General features: G+C 37.2%; 1 protein-coding gene across 1 annotated transcript in view; it reads right to left on the bottom strand.

Moving 5' to 3' along the window:
* Positions 1 to 13,932, bottom strand: part of THSD7B (thrombospondin type 1 domain containing 7B) — a 773,362-nt gene that overhangs the window by 254,740 nt on the left and 504,690 nt on the right. The window contains exon 12 of the mRNA XM_024122279.2: positions 7,901 to 8,095. Coding sequence (XP_023978047.1) covers positions 7,901 to 8,095 — 195 coding nt within the window. The remainder of the gene's footprint in view (positions 1 to 7,900; positions 8,096 to 13,932) is intronic.

Raw genomic sequence — 13,932 nt, 5'->3', positions numbered from 1 at the left:
GCCATGGCTCACGGGCCTAGCCGCTCCGCGGCATGTGGGATCTTCCCGGACTGGGGCACGAACCCGCGTCCCCTGCATCGGCAGGCGGACTCTCAACCACTGCACCACCAGGGAAGCCCCTCCATGGAGATTTTATACAGCCAGCGGGAGAAACTGAAACCTGTGAAAGCCCTGAGATGACTCTAGGGTGCCACACAGAGGAGTGAAGCTCACAAACAGCACATCAGCCCACCAGTCTTCAATAGTAATTTTATCCTGACAAACCAACACTAAAATGGGAAACAAAGCCTTCAAATCAGAAGAAAGTGGTGCCAGATAAACCCGGCAGAGTATGAGTCAGAGGTTTATGTTTATAAGGAGCTTATACATGCAGGTAGTTAATTGGGAAATGAAGGAAATGTCATCCTGAAAAAGGTCAAGATGGGACTCTCTTGACATTCCAAAACTGGCTTTTACATATGCAGTTAGAGGAAGCTGGCTTTATAAAACATCTTTTCAAAATTCCCAAAAGGAACAGAAGTCCTTCTAGGAGGAGCTTACAATGATCTCCCTGAGCCTTTGAGATGTAAATGTTTTACCAGGTCCTCTCAGGAAACTCTTATCTAGACTATCTCCAATTTCTGAGATTGAAAAAAAAAAAGGGGTGTGTGTGTGTTGGGGGGGAAGAGGCCTTTTAAAACCCAAGTGAGTTAACTTATTCCAACTGTTATTATAAACTAGCAAGTTTTATATTGTAATACCCGATTCATGACTTAAGTTTTAAAATGAGGCTGTGCGATCTCTGGTTGTGCCTATTTATGTCTGTGTGTACATTATAGATATATGTTTCTACCATTGGTGTTGGTATTATCAAAATTAGACTGTAAAAAAAAGAACTATTTAATTGGCTTAAAGAAAATTAAATGCTTGTATATATTCTCAGAAATACAATACAAATTAACCCAAATGTTTTTTTTAAGATCACGATTGCCAACTGAAAAAAAAAAAGCACAACCTGAGAGTTGTGAGTGAAGTTTTATTTGGGGCAAAATGAGGACTATAGCTCGGGAGACAGCATTTCAGATAGCTCTGAGAAACTGCTCCAAAGAGGTAATGGGGACGGTCAGTATATATATGATTTTGGTGAAGGGGGCTACATGCAGTCAAGTGCATATTTTTTTGCAGAAGGTTTCTGCTAGTCTCATGAAGGTTACCGCTAGTCACAAGGAGCAGATGTCACCATGAAGGATTTTAGTGCTTTTCTAGATAGGAGATACAAGAATTGGGTTCATAAAATCATCTCCTAAAAATATCTAACTATCTGAAGACCTGTTTTTCCCAGAGCACACAATGCCTCATTCCTGATCTCCATACTGAACACCTTTCAGCGGGTGTTGAAAGTCAACAGCTACAGCAGCTCCTGATTTAATCCTTGTAGAGGTAGATGGCAAGTGCCAATGGCAAGTGCCAGTTTGTAGTTGACGTGATCTACGATTAATCTTTACCCAATAAAAACAAGTTTGTTGGTTTAACTAAAAGAGTCCTATCTTTAGAGTTAAGAACATTATATGTAAAACTTTTACTGTATCTGTTTACTAAATGTCAAATAAGATCATGTTATCGCTAACAAAATTTGTCAGCAAGAAAACTAATGATATTTTCATAAAGAAATTTAGATCCAAATGGGCTAAGACTTTTTTAGGTGAATGCTTTAAGAACAATTATGTCTTATTTATGTCTACGTAAAAATAGTTTCTCCAGATCTTTCAGTAACTTGAAATTTTAGAGTTTTACTAAGTTAAATTAAATGATGGGAATTCATTGAATGTCTCGATCATTTCCAAATAATAGAAAATACGGGGAAATTAACTGCTAAGCAAGTCTAAATTTATCTACTTTTGTCTTCCTACTTAAAAAAAAAAAACGTCTAAAGATGTTTGGTTTATTGGTCACATGTCTTACACCACACTGAGGAAAAATTACACTGTGAAAAAATGTTTCTAGAGGTAATGGAATATGTTCATAAGTTTGCCAATCAGGCATGCTCATGTGACAAACAGTTCATAACTGCTGACTTCTCGGTTTTCGCTAGAGATTGGGGTTTTTAAGGGTTGAGAATTCTGATTAATATGTGTAATTAGAACCACTAAAATAAATAAAACATCTTTGTATGCAAGAAAACTTTTTAAAAGGGTAAACGAAAAGGAAATGCATTCTGTTAAGGGAAAACAAAGTAATTTTGTCCTAAAGAGAGGTTAAGAGAAAAAGAAAAAAAGAGCAAGGGAAAGCATAGGACACAATCTGGAAGAAAAAAGGCAAATTATAGGCTTATGAAAAGAAACCCTGAGAAAGAATTTGATGTATGACCAGGGCTGGCAAAGATTAAAATGAACTTAATTGGCTGAAAGAATTCTAATATTAAAACTAAGCTGGTGCAAAACTAGAATTTGAATTTCTCTCTGTTACGACCTCTAGCTAATGTTGGCATGTCTCCGAGCGACCCTGAAACATCTCAAAGAAAGATATTAAACTAATTAGGTTTATTTGGTATATTAAATTACATGATTAACATTGTTAAATAAATGATAAACCTTAGGGAATATGTATGAGTAAATGTTATCAATATAAATATTCCAAAAGTTCTAGGAAATTCCTAGAATTCAGATGTCCTACTATAATGTTATCATAGTCCAATTATCTTAAAATGTGTGTAACAGAAATAACCAAATTTCTTTGTCAATTGTAATCATATCTTTAACCATGCCATTTTAAGTCTTTTGTCATGTATAGATAGTTATTATTTTACTCTGTTGCTTTTATTAAAATTTTTCATCTTCAAGAGTCACAGAAGGTCTTGTTTTTTTGACAATTACAGGTTTCTGATAGCTTTCAGATTATACTGCTGAACTGGGTATGAAATTAAAGAATTCTAATGAAAAATCTGATGACTTCATAAAATTGTTAACAGGAGATCAACAAAACTTAATTGCATATGACTGAATGAACTGATGAATATGGTTATAATTTTTATGACCTTTTGTCTAAAATATTACTGTTTATCTTTGTTTTCTCGATATAAGGAAATCTTTCCTCTTATACTATGACTAACAACAATTTGATAAATTATACCTTTGTAAGCAGAATTGAAACATTTATCTTTTTCTCTCTTCCTGATCCCTCTAGAAGTGGAAACTCCTTATTCTTATTTTAATGGAAATATAGTTATTTGCATAAATTCAATAAAAATCTCTTCTCCGTTTGACAGGGTACAATGACAACACTGGGTATATTAACATAGCTTTGACTGGAATGCCTTATTTGAGAATATGCGTAGAATCGGATATAACAAGTCAGCTTTAAAGAACTAAGATGGACTTTATGGAGCCATAAAGCCCCTTAGAGAAACAGCCTAGTGCCTTATTTGCAGGGTTCCCAGCATCCTTATCAGGTGAATAAGAAAGGACCCTCAAGATATTTTGGGGACTTTGAGAAGGGAGGAATTCACCCAAACCTACACAGGTAAATCTGATGGCAAGTCCTAGGCATAATTCTCGTGGCCTTGAGAAGCCTTAATAAAGTTCAGTCAGGGACTGTTTATGACAAACTTCAAAAAAACAAATTTAAAAGAGCCTATATAATCAACTGCTATTCTTGGTACACTTATGTAAATAATCAGGCCAAGTTTATTGAAACCAGACTTATTTTGCAAACAAGTTAGTCTTAGTTTGGCTATATTTGGTGGAAATGAGGATGACTTTAGAGAAAAAATATGTTTTAGTAATATACATTTATAGATATAGATAGTTCTTGTGCTATTAATTATCTATAAGGTTTTGGTATTTACTGCCTGAAACTCACTTCCTAGATGGCTCCTGTTGCTATGTTACATTATCACAAAAGTTTAAGTCACTTGTTAAAAGAACATTTTTAGCTTGTTTCTGAAGTTTATCACAGTAACCTATGTTTGGATAAAGATCGGATACCCTATGACTACAACCAGAAGAATATATACTGGAAAAGACATCATTCAAAGGACTCTCTTCAGCTTAGATGGAAAGGCCCCTATCAGGTACTCTTAACTCGCTCATGCACAACAAGACTAAAGGGAATTGACTCTTAGATTCATATTTCCCATTTAAAAAGGGCTCTGCACTGGACTGGTCTATAGAGAGGATTGCTAACCTCAAACTCACCTTGACACACTACTCAAACAGAAAAGAAACCATACCCACAGCAGGAAGAGATGAGGGCATCAGAAGCAGATAGCTATTCCAAGATGCCAGACCGGATCTTGATTTCTTGGATTTTTACATGTGAACCAGATGTTTTTGTATCATGGGCACAATCCTATGCAAATTTTTTTAAATCTCATTTTTTGGTTTATGGTCAATTACCTATGTCCAGTACTTCTGGTTCACCTTGGTGGATTTCTCTTCTCCAAGGATCTGATTGGATGGTCCCTTAGAAAATTTATTTTAACATAAATATGAATTTCCTATCAAAGTTACTCAAGCTCAGTCAGAACAATGAGCTAAATTTAATTCAAAAAACATAACCTCCCACTTATCAGGAGGGACTCTTCCTCAGTTATGGAATGGATTTATATGGGTAACACCAGGCAACAGTCATTTAAGTTTAATGACTCTGTTGGGCTTGTAATAGAACACATTTAATGACTCACATAAAAAACATCAGATTTCTGCCTTAAACAATCTGTTCCCTAGTCTTGGTGATCTCAAGAACTGGTTTGATGCTGGAAGTTCATGGCATAAATCCTCACTATGACCTTATTAATACTTCTAGCTATAGAACTTGTATTCTGCTGATAAGATAGTTGTAGATTTGGTAATGCAAGAATAAACAGAGTCTCCAACAAAAGTAGTAATGACTAAGATTTGAAATGATTGATCGAATATATAGTTCTGTATAGAATTAAAATTATAATAGTGTAACTCTAGATATGGGAAGAAACAATCAGGGAGAATCATTTCCTGGACCATAAAAGACTAGTAAGACAGGTGGTCCAGAGACCTTTATGGTTACCATTAGAAGGGCCCAATTCAGTCATAGCACACTGAGCGGCCTATCAACGAAATCCTATAAAATCCTTGATGTAGGGCCCTAGGACAAACTGGTCATGAAACGGCTCTCAAACTTTGAATTTATGACCAAAATGGGGGAACTTCCAACAAAAGAGCAAAGAGTATGTCATTCTCCATCCAAGTCTACAAAGATTAACCCATTGCAGTCACTGACAGACTGTACACTCAGTGCTTCTAACAGAGGAAATTAAAGACAATAAAAGGATACTCTGTGCTTTGAACAAACAGACCCTTAGATAGACGCACTTCAGGAAGAATTTTAATAAACTTCACTTCTTGCATCTTCCCATACATAGAAAGCACTATGATCATTACTTTGAGATTGCCGTTCTTTGTGACTAGCAGTAAGTTGCTACGAAGATGTATGCTGACTGCATATATTTCTTAAGAACAACAAAATCACATATAAACTAGCCTTCTCCCCTACCTCTTGGGAGCAGTCCCTCAGAGCTATCTGAGAGGCTGTCTCGGGGGGCAACAGTCCTCAGTGAGCCCCTGGATAAACCTTAACTCACAACTCTCACGCCATGCATTTTTCTTTCAGTTGACACTACTATATAATTCGATTGATTTTAACAACTCATGTATTTCATGAAATTAGCCAGTTGTTTAGGTGTCATCTAGATACTGAGACATTCAAAGATCAATCAGCTAGGCAAAAGCATAGCAGTTAATAATTTAGAAAAGAAATTCTAAATATTAATGTAATTCTTAGGATAGAGTTTGCAAGGAAAAATATAACAGTTCTTCAGTACGTACCTTAAAAGTATATGTTAAATAAAAGTCAAATTTCATCAAAGTTTTGACAATTGATAACACAAACTGTACTGGTTGCAAAATGAATAAGTATCCTAGGATTTTCAATTACTTCATTCTCAGTTTACAGATACAAAACATCATTAGCAAACCTTCAAGACAAAGAAAAAAAATTGGCCATTAATTAAAAACTTTCTTTCCCTCTCAAGGAAATTCTCTCTCATCTGAAAGATATAGACAGAGTTGGGCTTCCCTGGTGGTGCAATGGTTGAGAGTCCGCCTGCCGATGCAGGGGACACGGGCTCGTGCCCCGGTCCGGGAAAGATCCCACATGCCGCGGAGCGGCTGGGCCCGTGAGCCATGGCCGCTGAGCCTGCGCGTCCGGAGCCTGTTCTCCGCAACGGGAGAGGCCACAACAGTGAGAGGCCCGCGTACCGCAAAAAAAAAAAAAAAAAAAAGAGATAGACAGAGTTGCTAGGATAATGGCTTCTGAAGGATTATGTAGGAACATGCAAACCAAGTTCCATTAAATTGCCCCTGAACTTGGAATTATTCCTGTCATATACATTCTATCCCATTATATTGTTAGAGAATAAGAAATTTGTTTTATCTTAGAAACATAAGCAATCTTGCATAAAATTATATATGAACAAATTTTTATAGAAGACATATCAAAGTATAACATTTAATTTGATGTTTCTATTTGTGAGTATACGTTTCACCTGTACTTACAAATGGGCTCCTGATTTGTGCGCAGAAATCCTGTTAAGGGCTCTCATGGATTTTGTCAATCCATTAGAGTGAGTTAAATGTAAAACAATCTTGTATGCAATGCTTTCAAACAAAGATCTTGAAACTGAGAGAATTAGCACTTGAATTCCTCATGAGAAAACGGTTATCTGTGCTTAATTCTTCAATGTCAACACCAATTTTGTTAACCCAATTATTATTTTGGCATTTTCCTTTGATTCTTCATTCCCTGAATTAAGTTTTCTACAAATATGAAAAAACATTCAATGAAGAGAAGTTCTGCCATATTTATCTAGATAAGAAGTAGGATATATATTACTACATCAATTATTTGTATATTATAAGCAAAAATTGCTCTAAGACCTTGATTAAACTACTCATTGCTTTAATTTCCATTAAATTTCAAGGATGTAAATAGAACCAATAATTAGCATATACCACAAAAGCAGAATCTATGTATGTAATTCGATTTTTTTTTTTCTGTTTTTGGCTGCACTGGGTCTTCCTTGTTGCACACGGGCTTTCTCTAGTTGAGGTGAACAGGGGCTACTCTTAGCTGCCGTGGGCAGGCTTCTTATTCTGGTGGCTTCTCTTCTTGCAGAGCACGGGCTCTAGGTGTGTGGGCTTCAGTAGTTGCAGCACGTGGGCTCTAGGGCAGGTGGGCTTCAGTAGTTGTGGCATGCGGCTCTATAGTTGTGGCTTGCGGGCTCTAGAGTGCAGGCTCAGTAGTTGCGGCACGCAGGCTTAGTTGCTCCGCGGCACATGGGATCTTCCCAGACCAGGGATTGAACCTGTGTCCCCTGCATTGGCAGGCGGATTCTTAACCACTGCACCACCAGGGAAGTCCCTGTAATTCAATTTTTGCCTTCCACCACTAAAATTTTAAAATATCAAGTTACTTATAAGGTAATGGCAAAAGATAATGACATAGGTGAGATCTGCCTTTGCTGTTCTTTACAAATCAGAGACTGCTTTCAAGCTTGCTGAGATCCTGGCATGAAAAACACCAGAAACTCTGCCATTAACTACTCCAGGAAGTTGGTGGATATATTGCCATTTATGACTACAAAGATTATAAAGCTGTATAGAGAAGAACTTCATAGCTTTGGAATGGTTCACACCTTTCATTTGTTTCACAAGTATTAATTGAGTACCTATTATGCGCCAAGCATTGGCACTGAGCATGCATAATGGCAGGGAGGGGAGGGGAGAAACCTGATACAATTTCCCATCCTTCTGGAACTTATATTCTCCTTGATCGGTTCAGGAGAGCATCACTTGCCTGAAGCTAAAGAATGAAAAGCACACCCTACCTGTGAGCTGTCGCCGTCTACTTCGAGTTGTTTCACAATTCGTGGAGCAGGGTGTAAACTTGGACCAAGCAGTGAAGGTGCAGTCATCATGACAGGGTACTGTACATTCTTGCACAAGGGGAGGCATGCCATTTGTCTGCTTGAGGCATTCCGTCATTTCTGCCGACTGGTTATTACCAGAGATGCATGAGACAGCTAAAAAAACATGGATTCTTTTGTTATTATTTTAATTAAATCAAGCTGCTGCTGGTTCTTGGAAGAAATGTTTGAAAAGTTTGGTTATCACTGTGATTGCAAAAGGTGTTCAACATAGCTAACCTTATTTCTCTCTGGAAATTAAACATTTATTGTTGTCAGTGGAGGTATTTGATAATTTAATTGAGAATTTAATTTCATTATTAATCCAAACCCAGCATTGACAGCAACTAAAATAACATTCAGTAATTTTCTGTATGTCCTGCCTGTGAGCATTTGATCTCTAGAGATGATACAAAACTAGAAAAGAGAATCTGTAAAATAATAATAATAGGAGGTCCACCCATATCTCTACAAATGACCCAATTTCATTCTTGGATGGACCTAGAGTCTGTCAGAGTAAAGTAAGCCAGAAAGAGAAAAACAAATATCGTATATTAATGCATATATGTGGAATCTAGAAAAATGGTACAGATGAACCGATATGCAGGGGAGGAACAGAGATGTAGACATAGAGAACGGACATGTGGACACAGGAGGGGAAGGGGAGGGTGGAACGAATTGGGAGATTAGGATTGACATATATACACTATCATGCATAAAATAAATAGCTAGCAGGAACACCCTATAAAGCACAAGAAGCTCAGATCGGTGCTCTGTGACAACCAACCTAGATGGGCGGGATGGTGGGGAGCGGTGGGTGGGAGGGAAGTCCTAGAGGGAGGGGATATATGTATACATATAGCTGATTCACTTCATTGTACAGCAGAAACTAACACAACGTTGTAAAGCAATTATACTCCAAAAAAAAAAAAATTCAACAACTGGAAAAAAAAAAAAGAGTAATAGGAGGACAAAAAAGGACAAAACCACCAAAAAATCATCTGAACGTTTCCTAGATTTGGTTTTTGTTTACTTGTTTAAATATCACTTATGTAGGCCCTATTTTCCACTTCAGTCAGTATTTTAAAAGGAATTTCTGCTTTCTACAAGTAAACTTTTTTTCCCTTGCTAACATTTTTGGATCAGTTAAAATTTTTAATTTTTTTTAAATACAGGCGTAATCTATCCAGATAATCCCCAATACAAATATCCTACCAGTTGCAGATGTTTCTCACATACTTTTTCAGCTGGAATATCTCCAGTCATACCATGAACTGATAATCTCAAGGTAAAACATTTTTGAGATTTTGGTTAATTTTTTGAGTCTTTGGACTAATGCCATTTATTTTATTAAGAATGAATGATATTTTTGTGCATCTTTTATTCACCCTAATTATGGACTCTAAGGATATATCTTTATTTTCTAGACCAGCATGTCTCAACCTTGGCACCACTGATGATTTAGATTGGATAATTTCATTTTGTGGGTACACAAGTGTGTCCTGTGCATTGTAAGATACTTAGCAGCATTCCTGGCCTCACCCCATTAGATGCCAATAGCACACACACCCTCCCAGTTTTGAAAAGCAAAAATGACTTCACACATTGCCAAATGTCACCCCCAGTTGAAAACTACACTTCTCAAATGATTCCTAATCACAGATGTCTTTGAGAACATAGAGATCTGATGGCATAACTTCAGACCTACTAAATCAGCATCTCCGGGGGAGAAGTCCAGGAATATTTTTGTCTTTAAGTGTCCCAAGTGGTTCTCATCCAGCCTGTCCACTGACCACCCACTTTTAGCATGATGCCTTTGGACAAGTATTTGTTAATGGATATTTGCTGTGTTCATCATCCTAAAGAAACTATGGTTTAGGATCATTTTTATTACAGCTCTTTAAAATCTACCAAGTCACAAGGAATAAAGAGACCTCAGCCTAGGAACAATGTTGTTAAGAACTCTATATACACTTCTTTAACACAAGGTAAGTATACACAGGGGCTTTCAGTTGCCCATTTCTCTTATATTCTGAATTCCTTTCTTTATTCTGAGCACAGCAGAGAACAAGTCAACCTGAACACCATTTATCCAACTATCTAGCTATCTATCATCTATCTATTTACTGGTGAAAGCCAAACCTAGCTAATGCTTTAGGACAAAGGAATCAGCTAAGATGACAATGGATACACACACAATACTTCCCAGTTTGTACATCTGCTCCATAGCAGGTGGGGCTATTCATTAATTTTGAATAGTTTTTGTTCGTGTTTTTATTCACATCCTAGGAACAAAATCCATTGCACAGTAAACCAACATCACTGCATTTTCTTTGTTGGGACTATTAAAGCCATTAATGATGAATAAAATAAGATACTTTCGTAAGTAGCGTACAAGCAAATGTTACTTGAATTTCATGTTTAGATAACTAATTTGGAGTTAATTTAGGGGATTTTTATCATGTCAAGTTAATTTTTCTTTTCCAAGATGACAATGAACTGAATAATATGAAGAGGAATTTTAAATACTTTCAAAAAGTATTGCTATTTGAAAATTAAACCTCTATGAATATACAAAAATGAAGAGTTTTTCCAATGATAATACATTATTTTAAAATATTCACTTTCTAGGACTTCCCTCATGGCTCAGTGGTTAAGAATCTGCCTGCCAATGCAGGGGACACGGGTTCGAGCCCTAGTCCGGGAAGATCCCACATGCCGAGGAGCAACTAAGCCCATGTGCCACAGCAACTGAGCCTGTGCTCTAGATCCCGCGAGCCACAACTACTGAGCCCATGCACTGCAACTACTGAAGCCCGTGCACCTAGAGCCCCTGCTCCGCAGCAAGAGAAGCCACCGCAATGAGAAGCCCGCGCCCCACAATGAAGGGTAGCCCCTGCTCGCCGCAACTAGAGAAAGCCCATGCACAGCAACGAAGACCCAACACAGCCTAAAATAAATAGATAAAATATTCACTTTCTATATTTCATTAAGTTTAAAATTTGAAAGTTATGATAAACATTCAATGATATTTTTAAGTTCTACAAACTGTCTAAATTAGAATACACTGGATTTATGAATGTCTATATTGAACTCTTTGCACAAGAAACTAAGAAAGAATAGCTTTAGCGTATGACAGAATTCACAGACACTGTTGTTAAGCGCCATGAATGCAAATTCCATCTCTAAACACCTGGGTGTTATGTGAACTGAGATGAGTTATTTAAATTGTTTATGCTTTGGTCTCCTCATCTTTAAAATGAGTATTATAAGAGCACAGAAACAAAGGGCTGTGAGAATTCCCAAAGCAGTGTCTCACACCCACCAAGAGCCAAATAAAGGCTATTATTATTATCCTTTATATTTGTTTTAAATCAAGCAGGCCGATATTTCGAGCAAGTATACATGCACACACTCTCGCTCACCACACCTCATTTCTTCCTTGGCCATCCTCAGATTAAGGTGAAGACAAAACTGGGTGAATCTTCACCTGATTCTGTACTACACTTACAATCACCATTAGTCAACCGATATACTAGATATGCCCTTAACACGTTCAATGCATTAACAGGACTGATAACAGAATAAATCAGATCCATCACTCCTGCACAAAGTGACCCAGGAGTCTAATGGAGGCTTTGGAGGACTCTAAGGGCCACAGAATGCATTCAGAGTTGTAGTATGAACTTGACCCACATTAGACTGGAGACCATTGCTCTACGTTATCACTGATGATCAACTCAGGGGTGAGTGGCAATCGATATGCTACATAGCATGCAATCATCAGTTTAGGCCAGGCATTATGGTTCTCAGATTTCTTCAAGTTCAAGATCCTAATTTACTTTCAACTCTGAAAAGAACCACTAGAAATAAAAACATGAACAAGTTGAATAAAACAATTTACTTCTTGGGAATGTTCTAGTATAAGAGGAATCATTTAGTAAACATTTATCAAATGACTGGGCATTGAATGATACTAGAGGGTAGGCAAAAAATGAAGAAATAGCAGGCGAGAAGTATGCAGGACTAGAAACCCAGCCAAGGAAAGATGACAGATACATACAAAGGAAATGAAAAGGGAAGACATTTAGAGTAAGTGGGGATAACTAGTAGCTAGAGGTACAACCCAATTCAGAGGCCCCTTCCACTGGGCAACTCATGGGCAAAGGATATTTTTTAAAATTTTGATCTTTATCTTATATTGGAGCATAGTTGATTAACAATGTTGTGTTAGTTTCAAGTGTACAGCAAAGTGATTCAGTTATACATACATATGTATCTATTCAAAGGATATTTTTAAACTATGTTATTTTTAACCTACAATATAGTTCTGTGGGCAATATTAAGTGTGTATAGACTCCTTAAGTCAAATAATTTGAGGACTAAATCAGAGGTGGTAAGTAGAGTGTACTTATCAAATTTTGTGGGCCTTGGTGTTTAACAGAACTAAAGAGACTTTCATTTTTTTTATTGTTACCTTGGGCAAATTATGTAAATTCTACTAAAACAATTAACTCATCCGTACAACGGGAATGATAACACCTACATCTTATGATAAATTGTACAGATGAAGTGTTTAGCACAGAACTAAGCACTTGGTACATCTGCCTGGAGAGTTTCTATTATTATGAGGAAGGTTATTGGAAATGAAATGTAAGACATGGCTGCAAAGAAGATTCCACCATCTCTTGCCTTGGCTCAGGAAGAATTTTCCAAATCCTACCAAACCCTCTTGACCCCTAAGAAATGTGACTGGAGCCTCCCTTAAATTATAATGTTGAAGTCAGTAGGCTCTTCCAAGGACTGCATGGCCCTCCCAAGGATATTGTGTTATATTTCCAAGTGATGCTCTTGCATTATGCTTAGTGTCTATAAAAATGGGGCTACAGTAAAAGCTACCATATAAGACCACAACTCCAGGAAGTCAGAAACTGGAATTTAAGGTCTGCTGGGAATTCTTTCCAGAAGCACCAAGATCAAAATCCCTAGTACTTAACAAGTCTAACGAGAAAAGCGTGAGTATTTGCACAAGAGTGCTGGCCATATTTTCACCTCACTTACTGAGGCGGTCATATCCAACAAAAACAGGTGCCATGCCCCTCTGTGCTATTGCTGAATTCATGAGAATTTTAACATCTAAGTAGTACTTAGGGGCATATATTGTAGCAACGCTTTTCAGACCATTAGGAGCATTTGAGCTTCATTACTGATAACAAGAAGAATAAACATAAGGCAGAAAAAATAGCTTATGCCCTGGGATCAGGAATAAACCTTCTTAAGGTCACTTTCTCTACCTCCATGGCAGACTAGACACTAGGCTACTTATACACCTGGATCTTTATTACCTATACCTTCTTCCCTAATAGACCTTACTGAAATTGACCCATTTATTCATCCATCCATCCAATCACTTGGTTACAAAATATAAGGAACTATGAATAATTTATAAAAGTATTTTCTGTGTGTGTATGCAGATATACATGTACATATAAATAATCTAGCTTTTGGGAGGCTATAGTAGTGGCAGTGACAGGCAGGTAGACAGATAATAGTAGCACAGTAATGTAGTTTCCCTAATGGCAATAACCAATGGGGAAATCCTGGTAAACAAGAGAAAAGTAGGTACTTCAGTCTTGAATGGAAAGGATGTGTTCAGGGCAGGCATGAAAAAAATAGGCCATTACAGAGAATGGACCTGTCAGACACCTGATATTTAGTTGAACTCTGAGTTCTGGAACTTTTGGATCACAGCACATCACTTGCAGGTCACAATCTAGAGAAAAGATGTCTCTTTTGATGTTTTTAAGTATTTAAAATACTGTACTATACCAGTGGGAAAGGTCTTTTTCCATCAGGCAAGGAAGAGGTATTCACTACTGACCATTCCTGTCATATATTTCTACCTGGAATGAATCATTTAAGCAGAGTGGCGATTTGATGCTTAATTATATTTT

Source organism: Physeter macrocephalus, chromosome 2, assembly GCF_002837175.3.
Source record: "Physeter macrocephalus isolate SW-GA chromosome 2, ASM283717v5, whole genome shotgun sequence".
Lineage (NCBI taxonomy): Eukaryota > Metazoa > Chordata > Mammalia > Artiodactyla > Physeteridae > Physeter > Physeter macrocephalus.
This window is presented reverse-complemented; position numbering and strand designations above follow the sequence as displayed.